The sequence below is a fragment of the Phodopus roborovskii genome, unplaced genomic scaffold (assembly GCF_943737965.1).
Source record: "Phodopus roborovskii unplaced genomic scaffold, PHOROB, whole genome shotgun sequence".
Classification (NCBI taxonomy): domain Eukaryota; kingdom Metazoa; phylum Chordata; class Mammalia; order Rodentia; family Cricetidae; genus Phodopus; species Phodopus roborovskii.
The window spans coordinates 11,342,277-11,366,341 of record NW_026126611.1 but is presented as its reverse complement, the minus strand read 5'-3'; the positions used below and the strand labels follow the sequence as shown (position 1 = coordinate 11,366,341).

Below are 24,065 nucleotides of genomic sequence, written 5' to 3'. Positions count from 1 at the left end.
AAACTAAATATTAACTATTTCACATTTGTTACCCCAGTAACACCGTCCTCCCTCACCCGGACTTATTGCAACAAGTATGTACAGCCTCAGCACCCCACTCCTGGTACAAGTTTATTCTTTGAGTAATTTAGGATGATATTATAGTATCACATGGCTTAGCCATCAGAAATTTACTACTCATAGTTCTGAACGCTGGGAAGTTCAAGATTGAGGTGCTGGCTGCTTCATTTTATGGTAAGGGCCAACTTCTTATTTGAGGGTGAATTTCTTTTTTTTCCCTCCCATGGCAGAGAAAGAGAGAGATAGCTTCTTTCTCGTTTCCTCCCCAAATATACTGATCCTCTTCATAGGGATTCATATTCATTACTTAATAATTGTCTCCTGGAAGCCTCAAGTATACATGCTGTCTCAATGGAGGCACGCAGGGCACGTAAGCATCCAGTTCTTCTGTCAGTGCGCAGCCCCAGCCAGAGTGAGCCTGTTGAAGTAGCATGAGACCATGTCAGTCCTCAACTAGGACTTCTCCAGTGACTCCTCTTCTTACCTAGGGCAAAGGCCTATTGTCTTTACAACCTAAAAGGCTCACACTCCCCTGCTGATGCTGCCCTTCTCTCCCCTATTCTTTTGGATCTAGACCACTGGCTTCTTTGCTGCCTTTTGAACTGGACAGACATGATCCTACCTCATCCGTTTGCAACTGCTCATCCCTTTGTCTTCACGGCTCTCCTGTAGATAGTGTGGCTACGTTTGATCTAGGCACTCACTTGGCAGGACCTGTGCAATGGGTCCTTCCATGAGTGCTGTCTAAAATCTTCTTACTCCCTTTTCCCTTTGGTCATTCCATGATCTCATGTGGCGTAGGCTGGCCTTCAAGCTGCTAAGTGGTCAATGTTAATCTTAAAGTCCTGATCTTATTGCCTCCAACTCCCAAATGCTACGATGCCTGGCTATCTACCCTCCTCTCCTTCCCTCCCTCCTTCCTTTCCTCCTTTCTCTCTTTCATTACTTTACACGGATTAATATTTTGATCAGTCTTTCCAACTGGAACATGAACTCCACAGGGCAAAGGATTTTTTTCTATTTTGCTTACATCTGCATCTTTCACATCTTGTTAGGATCCAGAGCAGTTATGGTCATTTATTTTCTACTATAATATAAACGCATAATACAAATATCATATACTTATTGTAAAAACACCCTTTCAATGCAGACATTCTCAAGAAGAAATTGAAATTTCTCAAAATCTTTTCTTATGGGAAATCTTAAATAACATTTTTTGAATAGACAGATCATTTTGCCCGAATTGCACTATATAATATAGACTTTTACTGACTAATACATTGTTGATGTTTTAAAATGTTATTTAATTCATCGTCTTTTTGTTTGTTTGTTTTGTTTTTTGTTTTTTCGAGACTGTCCTGGAACTTTCAGCCTTGAACTCATAGAGATCCATCTGCCTCCGCCTCCCAAGTGCTGGGATTAAAGGTGTGCGCCACCCATTGCCCGGCCTAGTTCATCATCTTCATGGCTTTTTATATTCCACTTCTAAAATAGCTTGATGGGGATCTGGAGAGATGACTCAGTAGTTAGGACCACTTCCAGCTCTTTCAGGGAAGCAGGTTTGGTTCCCAGCACCCACATGGCAGCTCACAATTGTCTGTTTATAACTTCAGTTCCGGAGGATCCAGTGCCCTCTTCTGAAATTGATGGGTACCAGACACACATGTGGCACAATATACATACAAGCAGGGAAACACCCATGCACATAAAATATAAATGAATAAATGTTAAAAACTCTATTTACTCAAAACTAGTTACTCAGATTAGTTTCATTAAAAAGTTCACTATAAAACGATCTGAACATGACATCTGTGGACACTCTTATTTATACATTTTATGTGATTATTTCCTTAGCATAGATTCTTGGAACTTGGTTGGGTCAGTTAAGAAGCAAATAGCTATGGACATAGTTTAATGACCTTTGCAATAGAGCTGTGATGTTGAAATCTTGTGTCCAGTGTGTGGGGTCACGTAGGCAGATCTGTCAGAGCCATGACAGGCATTGTGCTTTTCATACGTGCAGAAACTACAGATAGACCAACACTAGTCATTTATTAATGCAGTTTCCTAAATGGAAATATGATATGCTTTTGAGTACATGCAATTACGTGCTTTGTTAATCTTTGAATAGAGTCAAAAATTTTGCAGTAAACACCTAACATGGGAAAAAGAAAGCAATAATCATGATTATTGTCTAGAATACTGAAAAATGACACCAAATTGCTGAGATGATTCTAATTTGCCTTAAAAGTATGTCTGTTTTTTGATGACATTACTGAACATGTGAAGTATCGGGGATTCACTGGGCTGTTTCAACAAACCTGTTGGAGACCAAATACCTGACATTTCCTTGACTTGTCACTGTCTATACATTGCCAATATGCTAAAGATTCTCTCTGCATGGCTGCTTGTATTGTTCCTTTCTGAATATTTCTTCTGCTTTAGATAGTATCTTTGTATGTATGTATGTATGTGTATGTGTCTATCAGTTTCACTTGGCTGTGAACCGTATCGATCACCACATAATGTCCAAAGAGAAGATGAAATTTGGTTTCCTAGCATCCCCACAGTGCCATTCTCCTCCCCTTGGAGGCCCCACGAGAGGCTCCATGGCTTGTGGATTGTGACCACACACATGGCAGAGAGTCTGTGTGTGAACTAGTGCTTGCCTTCATGTCTGCCATAGTGTTAACTCTTGATTTATTTGCTTTTTGTTTGTTTGGTTGTTTTTTGATAGGAACTGCTTAAAGGAAAATGAGGAGTCTAAGAAACTAGGCTTAGAGAATCTCCGGAGACATGAGGAATTTCGGACTGAGCTTTGTGACTGCTGGAGTCTAGACAAGAAGCACGAGGGAGCATCTGATGAAGATTTGATTTTAAAGGTATTTGCATGCAGGGTAAAGGCACTATACACACAGGGTCATGTAGGCAGAGGGCTCCTGTCCTGCAGACACTCAAACAATCACTCAGAGGCTTACTATATAATTACAAATGCTCGGCCAATAGCTCAGGCTGATTACTAACTAGCTCTTGAGTTTTAAGTTAATCCATGTCCCTTATTTACACTCTGCCACGTGGTGGCACCTTTATTAGCATGGCACATTCATCTGCTCCCTCTGTGACTGCTGGGGGACTTCCCAACTCTGCCCTTCCTCTTCCCAGCATTCTCTCTGTGTCAGGCGGCTCTCTCACCCATTCCCTGCCCGCCCAGCTATTGGCCAATCAGCCTTTTATTAATAATGACAGCAGTACACGTTTACAGTGTACAAAGATTGCTCCATAGCAGGGTTGGTCTGGCGTGACAGGAAAGGGAAGTGCGTTGGTTGTCTCTAGGGGTGGCGGGAGTCTGGGACAGTAGTCCAAAGGAAGCATTAATTAACGGTGTAGGCCAGGATAGACCACATCACCCCTTTTAGCTTCAACCCTAGAATCCTCACTAGTACTGTTTGAGATTAGGGGCTAATTACTTTGTCTAAAATGCATTTAGACATTCAAATGTAATTAACTATCGCAATGATACGTTTCTGCATGAAGCTTTTCGTTCAGTTACAAACACACACACACACACACACACACACACACACACACACGCAAAATCAGATATACAAAACATTAATGTCTTAATTTTCATTAACACCTTTAAATGAAGACATGCAGCATTAGATTTCATCGTGCATTTGCAAATTAAGTGTTTTCTTGTGGCCTCCCTTCTGTTTCTCCCCAGGTTCCCATCCTATCTTGTATCCTTCAAACATGAGAACAGGGCTAGATACACGTGGCACAAAGTGGAAGGATGTGGGCTTAGGCTGTAATTTTGTTACTGCCCAGGCTGCTGCCCCCTTTGCAGTGTACTTAATAAAACATTCCCCCCCCCCCCCGACTCTGTCATTTTGGGCGGATGCAGTGAGTAAAAAGCTGGACATAGTTCTAAAGTACTTTTACCTTTTACACTAGAACTAGTAAAATCTTACCCTGCGGCACATTGCTATTAAAGGCAGGGATTAGTAATTCTAATGCAGCACTTGCCTTGATACATAGTGATTCACTCAGGTGTCTGTTCATTCATAAACGTTTTTGTGTCCTTGTGTCCTGACAGACAAGTCATACGGCCACTCTTAAAAGTTACCTCCCAGTTGTCCACGAGTCAGCTCCCACAGTGTCCTCTGCGAGTGGATTCACTCTGATTTAGTCAGGGACTCTCATGGGTGTCAGATGCTCCCACTCCTCCTAGTTAATATAGGACTAGGAGATCACTTGCAGGAGTCTACTTTTTGGTGTGGTTTGGGACTCATTTGCTTCAGAAGCCGGGTGGCGGGCAGAGCAACAGGGTGCTTAGAAATTCCACCTTTGGGAATGAATCCCTTCCCTCCACTACTGACGACCTCACTGTATACCAGCAGGATGTCTGCTAATCGCGCCACTTTGTTTGCTATATTCCCAACGCTTTGCCCCTTACCTACCAGGAGAGCCCATTCCTCCTGAAATCAGCCAGCTTGTGCAAATGGTGGATGATTCCCGTGGGCGGCAGAGTCCACTCCTCCGCCATCTCCTAGACCTTCCGCTCTTGGCCACTGTCCTGCTGTCCTGCTGCTCTGCTCATCTCACAGCTAGGTATCAGACGGCTCTGAAGAACAACACACACACACACACATGCACACACACACACACACACGCACACACACACATACACACGCACACACACACGCACACACATGCACACACACACGCACACACACGCACACACACACACACACGCACACACACACCAGTCCTAGAGTATTCATTCTAGCCAGTCCTAAATCACATTACTCCGTTTTACCCATTGCTTTCCCCAGAAGCCACAAGGGAGTCACGTGTTCATAGTTCCTTGCCCCCTTCCTTCTCAGTGGCCCCAGGGATTCTCCAAGTGACCCTTGCAACAAGGATGTATATAATGAGTACTCTTTTAGTTTTCAAAACATTTAATTTTGTGTGTGTGTGTGTGTGTGTGTGTACATGTATGTGGGGGTATGTGCTCATGTGCTTGGAGTCCAGAAGAAGGCGTCGGATGCTCTGGAGCTGGAGTTATAGGTAATTATGAGCTGTTTGATTTGGGTTCTGAGATCCAAACTTGGGTCCTCTGGGAGATCAGTACTACTGATCCATTTCTCCACTATCTCCCATACTTAGGCAGGGTCTCAGTATGTCTCCCTGGATGGCCCCGAGCTCTCTGTATAAATAAGATGGCCTTGAACTCAAAGAGATCCATCTACTTCTGCCTTCTGTGTTCTGGGATTTAAGATGCATCAATACACCTGGCTAGGAAGCATTCTTAATAATTTCCTCGATATTCATGCATACACTTCGCCAGTGTTTGCTGAGTGTACAGTACATGCTGGGCACTGTTCTGGGGATGTGGCAGTGAATGACACCAGACTAATTAATTCTACGCCCTTGGGGAAACACCCTTCTTTCATTGTTATGGGGTTGAGATGGTACCAAGGTGAGCAACTGTATCGCCACCCTATCCGGAGAAAGGTTCTTCGAAGAAAATCACCTTGTGATGCAGGGTTAGGGAATAAAGGATGCCAGAGGTTTGGGAAGCTGGCTTAGGCAGCCTGGGGCCACTCCGGGGGTTTGACGTAGATGGATGCTGGGAAGTGAGTGCGGGGAACGTGAGGAAGTGTTCAAGAGCGAGGGACAGAATTGAGTCGTGAAATGGTACCAAGTGCAGGGACTGAGATGTGTCACTTCCATCGGTGATCAAAACACAGGCACTGACCATACTGTCTGGGGTTTCAAGTCCCGTTACAGGCATTGTCGTGGCCCTGCAGAGTGAGCTTATCTGTATGGCTAGTGAGGCTTGCAAATGCTTCCAGGGAACTTTTCTCAATGCACAGCACGGAAAGCAGAAAGCCCTGTGAACGCTAACCCCCCCATGGCAACCGTTTTTATCACGCTTCATAGGATGCTCCCAGTTACTTAGGAAGCTATTCACAGACACAACTGCTCTGCCTTCTTTGCAGGGCCCACCCCATCCCCACCGCAAGCCAGCACCTTGCACACAGTAGGTGCAATTGGATGTGGGCTGAGGATGTGGGCTGAGGATGGCTCTCTTGGTCACTGACCTTTGCCATCCCCCTAGCCTAGCCTTCACTCAATCTACACTTACTCACCTCCCATCATCCTTGCCTTGTGGCCTCCTTTGAATAATTTTAATTTGACCACTGGGTCTGCAAACAGTGGCGTTTAGAGGCTGCCTTCGAAAATGTGACTCTTTGTGTCTGCTGTTTTCAAAGTTTTGTCAGTTCACAACCTCATTAGGCTATAGGTTGTGAATTGCTTGGAGAAAGTGGGCGGAACTGTCTGTGTATTTTTCCTTTATAAAAGCACAGCGTTAATTTCTTTCTCTTCAGCTTAGAGAGCTGTGCAAAGAATACACATTCCTGAAAGGACAAATCATGACTCTTGAAGAGACTATAAATGTCCATGAGATGGAGGCAAAAGCTAACAGAGAAACGATCTCAAGGCTGGCGGCGGAAGTCAGCAGGGAGCAGAAAAGAGCTGCCTCCTGGGCCATGGAGAAAGACAAGCTGAATCAGGTACAGTGTGCTGGAGGTGCCTCTGTGCCGGGCTCACAGAGCAGACATGGGGGCATAGATGTCTGTGAGCGCCCTGAATCTATGGGCTACTGTTCCAAAGGGCTGCTCTTTGCAGGAGGGGTGGAGGCATTGTGGGGATAAGTGATTCCCGTAGGATGTTTGATATTTGATATATCCTTTTTATACATACTAGCTACGTATTTCTAATTGCAAAAAAAAAAAAAAAAAAAAAAAAAAAATACAGAGTGCTTTAAGGGATTTGTAGGCTGGATGGCTTGCTATGATTAGATAATAATGATGGTTTTCATATTCAAGTCTTAGATTTTTGAGCAAATAGGCAATGCGTTTAAAAGACACAAAGTTCTAATTGTACAAAAGATATTAAATGATGATCCCTCCCTCTCCTCTCTCTTCCTAGGCAGCCACTTATCCTCCTGGGGAAACTTCTTATAATTCCTTTATTTATTTAATTAATTGTGTGTGTGCCTGTGTGTGCTCAGGTGGGGGGGTCACAGAGGTTGATGATGGGGTTAACAATGGGTGTCTTGCTTTATCTCTCCCCACTTTATTTTTTCTTTTCTTTTAATACATGAGTCTTTTTTGGCCAGTTACTTGAAGGAGAGGAGTTAATGGCACCGATGCCAGGCTGGCCGAGCTTCACAGACTTGTAGGTAATAGAGAAGTCGTCCAGATAGCGGCCCATCATCTCTGGCTTGATCTCCACCTGGTTGAAGGTCTTGCCGTTGTACACGCCCACCATACTGCCTACCGTCTCGGGCAGGGTGATCATGTCCCTCAGGTGGGTCTTCACCATCTCTGGCTTCTCCATGGGCGGCGCCTCCTCCTTGGCCTTTTTCAGGCGCTTGAGTAAGGAGTGCTGCTCCCGCAGCCGCAGGTCACGGTTCAGGTGTCGCCTCTGTCCAGCTGCATCAGTGGCTCACAGGACACGCCCAGCAGTGGTCCAAGCCCACTCCGCGGTAGGTGAACTTGCAGAAGGTCCGTTTCTTCTTCTACTCCACTTCAGCCATTTTGGTGGCTTCTAGGAAAAGGAAGCGTTGGCTGAGTCTGCCCCCACCTTATTTTTTTGAAACAGGGTTTCCCGCTGAAACAGGAGCTCACAAACTGGTCAAACTGGGTGGCCAGAAGGCTCTCAGAATCCTGTCTTCACTTTTGGGATTATGGTGGTGTGTGCTCTCCCTCTGTCTTCCCCCCCTTTCTCTTTCCCCCTCTCCTCCCCCCCTCCACACCTGGCTTCTTGCACAGATGTTGGGGATCCAGATGTAAATCCTCTTGTTTGTGCACAAATAATCCAAGCCATTCTATCCATAAAGACAAAAGCAAACACATTAAACGAACGCTATATCCTTCTGGAACTGCTCATTGTGTATATGTATAATGTGTATGAAGGTATCCCTCTGTGTATCACACGTGTATGCTTATTTTTAGTAAAAGGACAATACACTGCACACTGTTATCAGTAAGGCCATTGCGAAGAATTACATCAGTTGCTTCTCTGTTGCTGCGATAGCGTGTTCTAACAAAGGCCGTTTTGGGGAGAAAGGCTTCATTTATGGGCCACGATGGACAGAAAGCATGGTGGCAGGGTTGAGAGGCCACCTAATGGTCAGGAAGAGAACTGTCCTCGGTCATCCATGCACAGGAAGCAGAAAGAGAGGAAACAGGAAGTGGGGGCTGCTATAAAGCCTCAAACCCCACCCCCATGACATACTTCCTCCAGGAGGGCGCTACCTCCTGCGTTCCTGAACCTTCCAGTTGGGCACCAGGTGTTCAAACACATGAGCCTATGAGGGACATTTTTTTATTCAAGCTGCATGTGTCATCTGGTATATAAAACGAAATCCTATAAGACTTGATGGATCCAAGTATATGGACACAGTAGTAATTCTGAGAGGTGTCAACCAAAGGAAATGGCTCCTAATTATAAACTTTTATTTACGCAATGAATAGCTTGGTCTTTTCCAACTAGCTAGAACTTGTTTGAGTGTGAGACTAAACACTGTATGTTTAACACTGTATAATCTTTAGTGTTTGTTTTTTCGAGACAGAGTTTCTCTGTGGCTTTGGAAGCTGTCCTGCTCTTGTAGACCAGGCTGGCCTCGAACTCACAGAGATCCACCTGCCTCCGCCTCCCGAGTGCTGGGATTAATTAAGGGCATGAGCCACCACCACCTGGCAACACTGTGTAATCTTTTAATTATGTTTTAAGGTATATGATGAAGAAATTCACTATTGGATTAATAATAACCATTCACTTTCAAAAGCTAAAGTGAGTTAGCGCAGCCAGTTAGGGCGGTGGCTCTAGTCACAGACTGGGACTTACTGATTAGGTAGTGACTGGGTGTCCCAGAGAGGCTCCGTGAGGGAGGAAGGCCTGGTGGTCTCCAGGCTGAGAAGAATGATGGACGTGGCGTTAGCGTGTGAAGGAGGCCCCTTCTTCCTTACACATCACTGGGTCTGACAGTGATCCGCAGTAATGATAATTTCTAGTTATTCCACAGTAATGATGGCTATTCCTAATTACTTCCAGTTATCTTCGTGAACAAATCCTCTTACCATTGGCTTTGCTCCCCCAGGACTTCCTCGCGGGAGGGGGGGGGAGAGCAAAGACTGACATTGTCATCAGCTTCTTGTCTTGAACAGTTTGTGCCGCTAGAACAAAATGCTACAGGCGAGTCTGGGGATTCCGCGCAGTGAGAGCACGTGAGTCCAGCTGTACAAGGTCTTGGGTTGGATTCCCAGTACCACAAAAGAAACAAAACAAAAACAAACAAACAAAACGCTATAGGGAAATGAAACAGTAAGTTGGAAATACAAAGTCAGGTACCGGCGCGGCTGAGTTCTGCTAAGGTTCTCGTCTATGCTAATAAATGTAGGTTTTTTTTTTTTTTTTCTGTGCCTCACATGGTACAGAGGAGGGGGCAAGGTAGAGGGAAGAAAAGAGGGAGAGAAAGAGGGAGGTAGGGAGGCAGAGATAGTTGATAGATGGATAGACAGACAGTTATCTAAGATGTCTGCGGGTTAACAATTATGAGGTCGTTTCTTGCTTTTTGTTTGTGGTACCTGGAATTGAACCTATGACTTCATGCACGTTAGGCAACTGGTCTACCATGAAGCCATATTCTTGTCTTATTCTTCTTGATGTTAACATCCCTCAAATCTTGCCTTGGTTAACTGTCCTCTCAGAGGTGGCAAGGTGATAATTTATACATTTCTAACTCCTCCTAAGTCAGCTGCTAGCTCTCCTTCCGTCCCTCCCTCCGTCCCTCCCTCTGTCTCTCCCTCTCTCTCTCACTTGCTCTCTTGTTTTTCTTCAAGGATCCATAATTCAGAGCAAAGCTCTGAATGCATGAGTGTTTATACTTCTATAAAGACAGCTTCTTTTTCATTCTTATACGTCATTTTTTGTTTTTGTTGTCTGACTGTCCGGTTTGTTTGATGGTGTCCCCAGTTTTCCGAACGTGTGGCCCTTGTACTCCTGCGCCTTGGCTCTTGTCTAACACTTCATTGTCTTCAGCACACAGGCAGTTCTCCTGGGCTTACTTGAAATTGGGAGCCCACGCCTCCCAATTCCCTAGAGAGTTGAGGTTCTACTTGTCAAGGAATGGTGCTTGGAGGCCATACTTTATCCGGCAGGCATACTCACTTCCTACACATTTACCATACCACAGTAACAGTGCTAATTGCTCAGTGAGATTGTGTGGTTTCTTCTAGTTCATACAGCCATCATGTGGCAAGGCTAGGACCTGAACCCCCATTGCCACAGAGCTCTGCCTCTGTCAATCATCCTTTTTGCATGGCAGCCACAGTATCATCCTATGTGTGTGTGTGCGGGCGCGTGCGTGCGTGCATGCTTGTGTGTGTGTGTGTGTGTGTGTGTGTGCATGCGCGCGCGCGCGTGCGTGAGTGCTTGTGTGTGTGTGTGTGTGTGCATGCGCGCGCGTGTGCGTGCGTGCGTGCGTGCTTGTGTGTGTGTGTGTGTGTGTGTGTGTTGGTTGGGATTATTTTTTAGTGGAAGAACCATAATAGGCAGCACACAATCTCCTCAGTGCGTGTTAACGTTCACAAAGTGTCTCTGGACATTAGCAGGAAATGATGGAGAAAGCATGTCAAATATTACCTGAGATAGGAAAACAGAACCCAGTTCCCTTTCTTATATAAGTGTCTTGGGAACGGCTCTGGAAACTCATGCACTTTGGCTCCAGGTTTCTGCCAACCTCATAAAAATTGTAAAATAAAAATATGGGCAGTAAAAACCCTAAGGGCTTTAATCAAGTGCTCATTCATGGAACTGTTACTCTGATGATTTACTATCAAAACTACTGCCCAGTGCTTTTACCGACATGCTAACGTCCTCAGAAAGCCTCCAGCTGCGTTGCAGAGCTTGGGTTTTGAGGTAGGAAACTTTGTTCCATTAGGAAAATCCAGATGTATGGGACAGGCTGCACAGCTGGGGTGCCGTGTCTACAGAAATGTAGCTTTATTGCTTTGCTTAAAGAGCTTACTAAGAGCCAAGTGTGATGGTGCACACTTTTAATCTCAGCGTCCCGGAGGCAGAGGCAGGAGGATCTCTGCTAGTAAGTGGTCAGTCTGATCTCCATATTAAGAGTCCCTGTCTCCAAGGGAAAAGAATCCAGCTGATTTATCATGTGTGGCGAATATATTATTTGGGGAACCCTCGGCAGTTATTTTGTGTGTCTGTGTTCTGGGAATGGAAGCGGAGAGAACATGCCTGTTAAGCACATGTACCCCTCAGCTGCACCACTGTGTTTTAAAAACCGTCAAAGGTTGCTACTTTGTATTTTTGTTGTCTTAAAAAAAAATCCAACTTCGTTAAAAGCAGTCACTTTGACCAAACAAGCCATAACACCTTTCCTAGAGCCTAGATGTTAAATACACACATTGTACTTTAAATAGCCTCTTTTATTTAACACATCATATTTTCTTGATTAGAATGAAGAAGCTAGGGGACTGGTACTGTTTTTGGACCCAGACATGCCTAGGTTTGTAATGATGACCCTTCTGGACTATTATCTTCATTATGCTACGTTCAAGTGGTGTGGAGAGCAGAGCCTAACATGGAGGGCAGAGGAGTTAAGAAGCAGGCTCTAGTAGCTGTGCTAATAGTCTACTTCTCAGGATCTGGACTCCCCTATTAGGCAAGCCTCAGGGGCCACCTGGAGGGATTGTGTAGCCTCGGCAATTTCATGAGAGACTACGTTGATTAGGTTAATTGAGATTGGAAAAGCCACGCTAGAGATGGGTGGCACTATTCCCTAGGCTTGGGTCCTGGACTGTACACAGGAAAAAGCTAGCTGAGCACATTGTATATGCAATGTGACCACTTGCTTCAAGCCTCCACTCACTGACTTCCCCAACATGATGGACCACACCCTTAAACTGTGAGTGGGAAAAAGAAACCTTTCCTCTCTTGAGTCGCTTGTCAGATTTGTTGTTCCTTTTCCAGACATGTTGTTCCTATATGTTGCCTTGGCTGTCCTGGAACTCACTCTGTAGACCAGGTTGGCCTTGAACTCAAAAAGATCCACCTGCCTCTGCCTCCCGAGTGCTGGGATTAAGTGCACCTGCCACTACCACCTGCTATTGCTGGGACTTTGGCTCTGACTCCAGAATCATTTGACTATGAAGTCCCTCTCAGGCATGCATCTTTACCTTTTGAACCTCTGGCTTCCTTTAAAATTATCCGTGAAGTAGAAAAACTAGTTAAGGCCGTATCTTATACATATTTTTAGTGTTAAGTTATAGTTAATGATCTCTTGATATCTGTGGGGACTCCAATCCAGGATGCCCCATGGATAGCAAAAATGTGTGGATGTTCAAGTCATTATGTAAAATACTATAGTTTAGTATACATATCGTCTCAAAGATTTTAGATTATCTCTAAGTTACTTGTAATACTTCATAGAATCAAAATACCACACAAACTTATTATTTAGCAAGAATTTATAAGGAAAAGGTCTGCACTTAATTTCCTCTCTGCATATGTTTGGCATGTTGTTGGTTGGATCCATGAATGTGGAAGCCACAGCTACAGAGAACAAACTGTAACATCCATGCAGTACTCAGTGTACATCTGGTACACAAGCTATTTTTGTTTCTCTCTCTTTATGACTCACTTTTACCTAGAGATTAAAATAAACAGGAGAGTATTTGAAGAGGCAGGCAGAATAGTTCCTGGAAGTGAGAAACGATTAGACATAGATCACTAAGGAGACTAAAGCTATCTAATACCATATGCCATGTTGGAAGAAACCTTCAAGCAATCTCCTATCTCGGCTCCAGCTCTCATAGGAAATATGAATTATCATTAGTTACTTATTTTGACATAAGGTTTCATTATGAAGCTAGTTGGGGCTAGGCTATATCGACCAGGCTAGGCTCAAACTCACAGAGATCAATCTGCCTCTGCCTCCCAGGCACTGGGGTTAAAGGCATATGCCATGCTTGGCATATTTTATTATTCTAATTTATTGCTGTCTTTTTGGCAGTTCTGGAGATTGACCCCAGGGCCTTGTGTATGCTAGGCAAGCTTTTAAGACTTGTCTTTAACGTTTCCCATACTACCTGGTGTCTAGCCCTTTTTTGAGCTCCCCCTGGGGTAGAAAGTCCCCATGTTCCTGTAGTTCCAGTTGGGGCAGCTCCCCAACAAGAGAGGTGGTGTTTTACTTCACAGAGTAAACGGAAATATCTTCTCTCCTCTCCTCTCCTCTCCTCTCCTCTCTCTCCTCCTCTCTCTCCTCTCCTCTCCTCTCCTCTCCTCTCCTCTCCTCCCTCCCCTTCCTTATCTTCTGCTCCTCCTTTTTTTTTTTTTTTTTAATAAAACAGTTCTGCAGATTGAGTCTATGGCCTCATTCATGTAAGGCACCTCAGACACACACACACACACACACACACACACACACACACACACACACACACACACACACACTACATTTTTTTAACTTAGAAAAATAATTCTTGGAGACCGGATCTTGTTAAATTGCCCAGGCTGGAAATGAATGCATTCCATATCCTAGGCAAATCTTGACCCCTTCTCAGACTCCTAAGTAGCTAGGATTTCAGGCCTGTGCTACCAGGCCTAGATGAAATCCCTTTGGCAACATTGTAAATATTTCTAAGGCATTTCTAAGTCTCTTCCTTTGGCTAAGCAGCCCAAGAGTTTTGCCAATGCTCTTTATTTGGACCCTTTTAGTGTTGTCTAAGAGGCTGAGGAGTTTCTACTCTCCAGAGGGGAATTAGCTTGGAAACAGACACAATTATAACACCTGCTCTTGAGGTCAAAGTTACAATTGTTCCTGGAACACCAGAGTATAATCAATAATGGTATTACCTGTAATCCCAGCACCCGGGGAGGCAGAGACAGATGGATGGATGTGAGTTTGAGGCCAAAATGGTCTACATTGTGAGTTCCAGGGCAGTCAAGGCTACTCAGGGAAACCCTGTCTCGAAAAACCAAACCAAACCAACCAAAAAGAAAAACAAAACAAAACCCCACAAACAAACAAACAGACACCGAGGCAAGGAATGATGTATGGAAGAGCAGAGGGCTGTTTGTTGATTGTACCCCTGGCCACAAAACAGGAAAAGTTCAATCCTCTCACTTCCCCCCCCCCTTTTATTGTATCGACACTGTCAAGGTTTACATTCTGATTTTTCTTTTAATTAAAGTTTATTAGATGGTTCATCTTTAGGGTCATTCTAAAAATTTAAAACCAGAATAGTGTTTAAAGATTCCACAGTACAATATTTCTCATTGTGGGTCTGCTCTTAGCCATGATAGAACCCATGGCATTCTGTGGAAAAGGTCCAGTGGGAACTGTCTGTGGTCTTCCAGGCACAGAGTGACCAGCCCAGGGCAGTGTTTCAGCTCTACAGCGCAGGCCAGGAACACAGTGGCTTCTGGCGCAGAGAAATCTACGGTCAGCCAGCACTGAGTTGGCTGATAATGAGGCTTTCAAACTTAAGCTACGTCTGTCCTTCTCAGCATACACAATGCCATCAGGACAGCTCTGATTTGGAAAAGGCCGGTTCATCTGAAGTAAAATGTAGCTCAGCAGCGAAGCATCATTAACATCTGTGGGTACGTGTTAGAGACGAACAAAGCAAATCCTCTTTAACTGCGCTGCAGCCTTCCGCTCTCTGGAGGCATCCACAGGGTAAATGCTTCAGTTCAAGAAAACCTCCCCCTAGATCACAACTTCAGAACTTTTCCCAGTCTTCCTGTGCACGTACTCTAGTATGATGTTCTCTGGGCGGTGGGTAAGGGTCATAACTGTTCATTTGTTTTGAGTCAACTCTTCACATATACCTCTATAGATAGAAAAAAGAATTAATAGAAAAATTAACTAGTGGTGTATAAAGTGCAAATCCAAATTCCAAGTGTTAAAAACCACAGCCATAAAATAAAAACTTAATCACCACGTGGAGAATAAGTGTAGGGAAAAGAACCACACAAACTGTACCGATCCTGCTTTAAAAGTCTGTGCATAGGAGATTAATAAAGAAGAGCTTGGTTATAGCCACTGGCTGGCTTTACAAATGTCTGAACAGAAGTTGAAACCACGTATCCTTGTGTTTCAAAAATTACTCTCTACAAATATATTGACAAGGATTAGTACTTGTGCCAGAATTGACGTTAGCTTATGATCACATACGAGCTTTGTGGTTTGCATGCTAAGTGAGGTTGTCTTGGTTGGACCATTGATGCTTACAGGAGGGGTACGCTTGGATTTCAAGACATTTGTAGAAGTTGTTGGCTGTGGTGATATGCTCTTCTATAATCCAGGAGAGAGAGACAGACAGAGACAGAGACAGACAGAGACAGAGGCAGGAGGATCAAGGTAAAATTAAGGGCTAGTCTGGTCTACACTGATCCAAGGTAAGTTAAAGCCTAGCCTGGTTTACATTGTAAGTTCCAGGCCAGCCAGAGTTTCAAAGAAAGATTCTGTCCCAACAAGACAAAACAATAAAAACAAAGACACAGGGCTAAGCACTTCTTACAAAAGTCTGTTGAAACTGGATTGTCAGTGTGCGCCTTTGCACCTGGCTCCTAAGAGATCTAAAGGTGATTTCTTCATATTAAAAATATTTATTTTTAATTTGTATCTTATAAAACAAGTAATTTTGCTTTCAAAACTTATCATTATTCCTGTGTTGGGAGACAGTTCTACTCATTATTCTGTAAGGTGTAGTGTCACTCATTGACATAGAATGTATTCCAACTGAATAATTTTGAATATCTGTCACTTCCATACTTAATAATTTAGCTTATACTTATGTTCTGGGGATCAGAGCTATAGTTTTAAAACATGCTTGCATATTATATTTTGTTATGTATTAAATGAAAAATATATACCCCAATTGTCCCTGTTTACACGAGTGTGCCTGCTTGTGGGGAATCGCAGTGGGCAGAATTAAACAACTGACTTTTTAAATGTATAAAATTAGTTTAGAATTGGAGGAATCAAGCTTCAGCCAGAAGTTCTCACCTGACAAAAACTAATTGTATTTTTAAGAAATAGTCCATATTGTAATTAGCAAATTCATGATAGGAATCAATTATGTGTGTATGCAATCCACGAATGTGCATGTGTGTCTGTGTGTGTCATACATGATTGCATATGTGTTTATGTTTGCATGTTTGCCATGTATGAATGTGTATGTATTTGTATGTCATGCACAAATGTGTATGTGTTTGTGCGTGTGTGATGCATGAATGTGCATGTGTTTGTGTTGTATGTCATGTATGAATGTGCATGTGTTCGTGTATATGTATATATCATGCATGATTGTGTATGTATTTGTGTGTGTATATGCCATGCATGATTGTGTGTGTGTGTGAGGTATGATTGTGTATGTGATTGTGTGTATGTGTGTGTGTGTATGATTGTGTATGTGTTTGTGTGTGTGAGGTATGATTGTGTATGTGATTGTGTGTATGTGTTTGTGTGCCTATGGAGACTTGAGATTGATGGAGACTGTCCCTCTCAATTGCTCACTATCTTATTTTTGAGACAGGACCTTTCTGTGAACCTACAGCTCACTGGTTAGGACACACTGGCTGCTCTGCCAGCTCTGGGGATCTGCCTGCTTTCCCCCATCCAGCAAATCTCTTGTCTTTTTCATTGGTGTCTGGAGATTCAAAGAAAAGGTTCCTAGGCTTTTGAGACAGGCACACTACCCACTGAGCCCCCCCCCCTCTGCTTCAGATAGATTTTTGCCTTTCATTGAGTTCTTCATGTTATTTGTACACAGTTTTGTTAAATGTAATTGTGAAGTCATTATTATTCATTTAGTGACTTAGTAGAACTGAGTTGTTTATTATCATTATCATTATTATTATTATTAATACTACTACTAGTCTATTGCTGCTGCTGCTGCTACTACTACTACTACTATTATTTTGATATTTTTTGAGGCAGGGTCTTTCTCTGTAGCCCTGCCCTGGAACTTCCTGTGGTAGACCACAGGCTGGTCTTGAACTCACAGAGATCTACCTGCTTCTGCCTCCTGGGTGCTGGGATTAAAAGTGTGTAGCAAGATTTTTTAATTATTACAGAATGTTTGAACGCCTCACCTTCTGCCTAGGGCCTGCCCTGAATTTCAGATGTGTTCAGATGTGTCCTCGGTGGAGGTCACCTCTGAGCTTTCTGGGAAAGAAGTTGTTTGTTGCTCCTTCCGTGTCAGTGTGGTCTGACAGTTGTCACTAGGTCATGCCTAACCATGCTCATGTCACCTCATGTCTCATGCTTCAGGGTGTCCTTGGGGTAGCCATGCAACCAGACTCCAGTCCGGGGGCCTCTCCTGGGGACTGGACAGGTAATTGCATCTGCAGTCCCGAGGCCATCTCTTTCCAGTAGGACAGTGCCGCTGAGCCCCAGAGTGATTAATCAGAGCGCTGGGGAGCGGCTGTCCCCAAGGTCTGCTTCTGCTGGCTCTGATTTCTTCATTTCATAGAGAAACATCTTAGAGTTCACTGGGCTGGATGTTTCCAGAAAAAAAAAAAATTAACCAAACCACTTTTGTGATTTTAGTTAGACATTATGATGGCGGCTTCGATTTAAAAGGAGGCTGTGCTTTGTTTTAGGGCAGTGGTTCTCAACCTTCCTAATGCTGTGACCCTTCAATACAGTTCCTCGTGTCGTGGTGACCCCCAAGTATAAAATTACTTCAACTCTACTTCATAACTGTAATTTTGCTACTGTTGTGAATTGTAATGTAAATATCTGATATGTAGGATATCTGATTAAGCAGCCACCAAAGGGGTCACAACCCACAGGTTGAGAACCACTGCTTTAGGGCATTAGACTAAGTTGGTAGTAGATAGTAGGGTAGAATCGCTCTTCAAAAGATGAAATATTTTAATTATGTTTGGTGCGCCTTTGGTGTTAGATGACATTTGATTCATCTACTTCAATTTGTCAGTAAGTCCACCTCACTTTAGCATCTGATAGATTTAAATAAAAAAAAATCATGTTTTATTTACTTATTTTTGTGTGTGCTGCTGGCATGTTATGTGCATGTATGGAGGTCAGAGGATAACTTACAGGTGAGTTGGCTCTCTCCTTCCAACATATGGGTCCTGGAGGTTGAACTTGGGTCTTTGGACATGGTGGCCATCACCTTTGCTCACTTGCACTGATAGATTAAAAAAAAAAAATGTACCTCAAAGGCTTTTTGTGAATAGTTGACTTCAGATATCACTACTGACAATAGAAGAGCCCTGCTTGTGCATGAGGGGGCTTCTTTTCATATACAAGCTAATACGTCATTTTCTATATGGCTTTGGGACTCTGAAGTCATTCAGGTTGACTTTTATCCTTCCATCAATGAGTATAGGGCATCAGTTTTCTAAGGAAAAACACGAGTCCAATTGATCATCACCAGCACCGATCCTGGCCACCAACACTGAGCAAGTGGGCAGATACCATGTTCCTATCGGAAAGAGATCTGTATGTGCTAAACAAATGGTGCCTTTGCTGAAGGAGCCTGGACTCTATGTTAAGGCCTGTGATTTAATTAGCAGCAACAGTGGGTTTTCTCAAGAGAAAAAGGGGAAACCAAGACTCTAAAAAGCAAAATGCTTTACAGACAAAGCTCTGTGAAGAGTTATTACCCTGCGAGGGGCAGGCTTTCCTAACTAGCTTGCCTCTGGGTGGATGGCTGAGACGCCCTTGTTTAGTTATTTGATTTAGAACCCATAAGAACAAAGGGGAGATACTACATTTCTTTTTGTGAAATAGGAAATAGCATTTCAGCTCACCGTTTTTCCTGTCTCCTAGATGTTGGTGGAGGTAAATCCCCTTTAGAGACCATTTCTAATGTGAAAATGATGGTTGTATTATTTTAATAGCCAGAAATGCTAATGGTCCAAGTTGGGTGAGTGTGTGCTCAAGGATGTTGTCTCTTTTCTTTGTGCCTTTTGCTCCTAACATTCTATTTTTAAATAAATAAATAAACAAAGCCAAAAATTCTTAACTAGTTAACCAAGCTCCATTTTAAATAAATAAAAAGAAGTCAAGAAATTCTTAACTAGCTAACCAAGCTCTATTTTAAATAATAATAATTAAAAAAAAACCCAAGACATTCTTAACTAGTTAACCAAGAGTATATTGTAAAGCAGGTTAACTAGTTGTTTGATCTTATTTGATGTGAATTTGTGTGTTTGGGTATAAAGAAGTGGGCACACATTTGCATTTTATTATTATTATTATTATTATTATTATTAATCTATGGATACATATGGTATTTTTCAAGACTATTTTTCTTTTTTTATTATTTTTTCTTATTTTACATATCGATCCCAGTTCCCTCTCCCTCCCTTCCTCTCTCCCTCCCTTCCTCCCTCCCATGCCCCCTACCCCACACTCCACAGGGAGGGTGATGCCTTCCTGGAGGGATCATCAAAATCTGTCAAGTCATTTGCAGTAGGGACTAGGCCCTCCCTCCTGCCTCTAGGCTAAGGGAGTATCCCTCTATGGGGAATGGGCTCCCAAAGTCCTTTTGTGCACCAGGGATGCATCCTGGTTGCACTGTCAGACTATTTTTTGTAAGTGTGGCCCTCATCTCCTCTCCACGCCTCCCCCCCCCCCCTCCGCGCGCACACACACACAGAGCCAGGCTTTCAGGCTTTCAGGCTTTCAGTTCCCTTCTTCAGGCGCTGTCGGTTTTTGCTTTCTCTATCTGAGAGAAAAGTTAGTCAACGAACTGGAAGGAAGACCCAGCTCTCCTCTGGAGTGACACTTCTAAAAGACTGCCAGTCTAGTTCTTAAAACAGGATTAAAGTATTTTTTTTTTTTTTGAGATGAGACTGTGACCCATGTAGTCTGGGCTAGCTTTAAATTTGCTGCCTAGCAGAGGATGGCTTTGAACTTCCAACTTCCTGCATCCACCTGCTCATTGTTGAGTTTTCAGCTGTAACACTACTGTGCCTGGCTTTCCGAGATGTTGGGGTCAGAGCCTAGGGCTTTTCTGTGTGCTGTTGGGACTAGAATACATGGTGTTGTGCATGCTAGACAAGTACTCTACCAACCTAGTCACACCCTAAGTCCCTCAAACAGCTTTTTTTTTAAAAAAATAAAATTATTTATTTATTTATTTTTATGTGTGTGTTTAGCTTACACGAATGTAAACCACATGCATGCCTGGTGCCTGTAGAGGTTAGAAGAGGGTGTCAGATCCCCAGGAACTGGAGTTCTAGATGGTTATGAGACACTGTGTAGGTGCTGGGAATCAAACTGGGGTCCTCTGGAAGGGGCGCTAATGCTCTTAGCCACTGGGCTACCTCTCCAGCTCAGACAACTTTATTTAGTAACTTTAGGAAGCCGTGGAGAGACCTCAGGATAGAACTGTAGTGCACACCTAACCCTAAGTTCTTGGAGTCACAGGTAAGCGAGTTAAAGTGACACCTCATCAAATACAGATGTACCCACTACTGTTTCCATTCCCTCGTCTTTCAGGACTTGCTCAGTGCATTGGACGCAAGAGCGGCCCTGGAAAGGGAAGCCAAGCTCTTCCAAGAGAGGCTGCTTGCTGTGCAGCGGGCCTGGGATGCTTCAAAGCAAGAGCTGAACCAGCTGAGGGAAAACTGCCAGCATCTGGACCTCAGCTTGAAGACCAGCAGGGATGCAGCAGCAGCCTCGCAAAGCCAGAACTCCTCCTTCAGGGAGAAACTCGCCGTGCTCCTTTGCAGCGGACTGGATAAGGCTGGGTCCACAGAGGACGCCATATTGGAGAGGATTCGAGAGCTAGGCATCCAGGAAGAGAGCAAGTCCAGGGTGAGTAGACCGCGAGACCCTTACAACTTCCTCAGCATTCACTCGGCACCCAGCAGCCATGTCTTGGAATTAGGTTATGTGGAATGGAACATGTTTGTGCCGCTTTCAGCTGTACCCAGGGTGGCCTGAGTCACTGACAGAGTTGGAGCTGTCCGTGCAGAGCTCTGTTTCTCCCACGCCTTCACTCATGATGGTGTGTGTGAGCTGTGCAAAGACCCTGAGATCATAGTTTCTGATTTCCGTTATCAATGACTTTTTCTGTTTCTTTTTCTCTTCCTTCCGTCTCCCCTGCCACCCAAAGCAGAGCCAAAATAACACACTTTGGCCATAGAATCAGAGCCAGTGAAAGAAATATGGCCCGTCCCAGAAATTAGAGCCAAAAGGTGGCCAGTGAAAGAAACACACTTTGGCCCTTAAACCAGAGCCAAATCTGCCCCTGACCAACTAAGCAAAAACAAAACAAAACAAAACAAAATCAAAAAACAACAACAAAAAAACAAAACAACAACAACAAACAACCAATCCCTGAGCATGAGATCTAGCCAATCTGAGCTCAGGGAACTGAACTGACCAATCCCCACCCTGGAAATCTTCTCCCTGAAGAACTTCACCCCTAACACCCCCTAAGAAGTCCTATGTAAACCCAGTGCCTGTTCACTTCCCTGCTGTCTTCTTCCACCCTCGCAGAGGCTTCTACTCTCCTGGGTTCTTCCCTCCCTAATCTCTTGAATGAGGTTTGAGTGAGACCTTTTGTTTGGGCAGAACAAAGCAGAGAAGTAACAACTTAACGCCTAAGGCACAGAGCGGGGCAGGGCTGTAATACTTTTACTGGGGCATCCTTCCCTAGCGGAGTTGTTACATTCCAGACCCCTGGTTTCTTCCCTCCCAACAAATCTCTTGAATGAGGTTCCGGTGAGACCTTCTTTTGTTTGAGTAGAACAAAGCAGAGAAGTAACAACTTATCGCCTAAGGCACAGAGGGGCAGGTCTGTAACACTTTTACTGGGGCAACCTTCCCTAGCCGAGTTGTTACATTCCAGACCGGAGCTGAACTGTAACAACCTCACTGGGGATACCCTTCCCTACTGGAGCAGAGCTTTTACACTGGGAAACCTTTCCCCGGAGCAGAGCTGTAAGCTGTTTGTACTCCCTGTGACTGATGTATTCCTTGGCTCCCGACTGCCGCCATACTTTCCCATCTGAGCTGTAATGCTTACAGTGTGTACGTGCCTATGTGTAGTGTGTATGTCTATTTGCACATGTCTCTGTGTGGTGTGTATGTATCTGTTTGCATGTGTCTGTGTGTGATGTATATGCATCTGTCTGCACGTGTCTGTATGTAGTGTGTCTGTTTTGTCTGCATTTGTCTCTGTGTGGTGTGTATTTGTTTGCACGAGTCTGTGTGTGGTGTGTATGATTTTGTCTGCATGTGTCTGTGTGTGGTGTGTATGTATTTATTTGCATGTGTCTGTGTGTGGTGTGTATGTATCTGTTTGTATGTGTCTGTGTGTGGTGTGTGCATCTGCCTGCTTGTGTCTGAGACCATGCAGGTGTATGGGCTGTAGAGGCTGGAAGTACATCACAAGACTCTTCCTCAGAGACAGGTTGTCTAGTCAACTCCAGAGCTCTGTGGTGTGGTCAGCCTCACTACACAGCTTGCTCTAGAGAGTTCTTTCTCTGCCTTTCCAGGCTGGAATTACCGGTGAGCCACCAGACCCACAGGCATTGACATTTAATGTCAATTCTGGAGTCTCATGTTTGGCCCTCTGGCTTACACAGCGAGCACGTTAACTTTCCCCAGCCCCAGTGATGTCTTTTTCTGTTTTGCAATACTGAAAATGGAACCCGGACTCCCATTTGGAAGGAAGCTCCATCAGCAAGCCACCATCCCCGCTTTTAAATTTCACTTTCTCATCTTACTAGCAACTAGTACAAAGTTCACAGTCCCTGTTCAAAACTGCAAAATTCTTCGGGTTCATTGAATCTTTTCTTTTTTGGGGAGTGGTGGTTTTGAGATAGCGGTTTCATTATGTAGCCCAGGCTGGCTTCCAATCCTCCCCCCACATAAGGCTAGAATTGCAGACCTGTTCTATCATACTCCCCAGTGTGCTTTCAAATTTAGGGCCTTCAGGGGCTTGTAAACTATATACACAACAAAGCCATGTATCAGCCACACACAGCTCTCCACAAGGGGTCCAGACTGTACCCCATTGCCAGCCACAATCATCTGTGAACCACTCCAGAGACTATAAATAGCCAATGTCATTGAGCTAGAAGTTGACCTTGGATCAGTATTGTTGCTCAGGTACCGTGCATTTTTTTTTTTTTTTTTTTTTTTCCTTTTGAAACAGGGGTTTTCACTAGCCTGAAAAATCACTAGTAGGCTATTCTACCTGGTCAGTGAGCCTCGGGGATATGCTTGTGTCCACCTTACCATGCCCTGCTTTTGTTATGTAGGTTCTTGTAACACACACACACACACACACACACACACACAAAGACCCAGAGACTGATATTGGGGTTCAAGCTTCAATCTGAAGATCAGAAAAGCAAAGCAGCCAAACACAAGCTCTCACCTCTACCTCAGCTCAGACCAAAGAGGCGACCTTCAGATTGCTCTCGACTTCACTGCTCTTCAGATTCACTCAGCCTGCTATGATCTCCTCAGTGTGATTCCAATGTCAATGTGGCCGGAGTATGAATACCTCTCTGAGACCCTGTTTCTGACTTTAATATTTCTCATGAGTCCTGGGATTAAAGGCATGTGATCCCAAGTGCTGAGATCATCTTTATGTGAGCTGTTTCTCTTTAGGGCTGGATATATTTCTAGTTGCTCAATGTGGCCTTGATCTAACAGAGATCCCTCTACCTTTATCTCCCAAGTGGTGGGATTAAAGGTGTGTACCACCACCACCTGGCTTCTATGGCTTGTGGCTGACTTTGCTTTCTGAATCCTCAGGCAAGCTTTAATAAATCATAAATAATATATCCCCACAGGTTCTGGTGACTGGATTCAGGTCCTGGCCCTCTTACCAGCCCCACAATGACTTTTTTGAAAAGTTAGTTTAGGAATGCATTTGTAAATTAAAAAAAATAAAAACTAACCTAAA

The 24,065-nt window shown here is 44.0% G+C and overlaps 1 protein-coding gene across 2 annotated transcripts in view; it reads left to right on the top strand.

The window, feature by feature from the left end:
* Ccdc170 (coiled-coil domain containing 170) overlaps positions 1-24,065 on the top strand; it is a 64,191-nt gene that overhangs the window by 20,849 nt on the left and 19,277 nt on the right. For both annotated transcript variants that reach the window (XM_051206005.1, XM_051206006.1), the window contains exons 4-6: positions 2,798-2,942; positions 6,456-6,641; positions 20,639-20,956. In XM_051206005.1, coding sequence (XP_051061962.1) covers positions 2,798-2,942; positions 6,456-6,641; positions 20,639-20,956 — 649 coding nt within the window. The remainder of the gene's footprint in view (positions 1-2,797; positions 2,943-6,455; positions 6,642-20,638; positions 20,957-24,065) is intronic.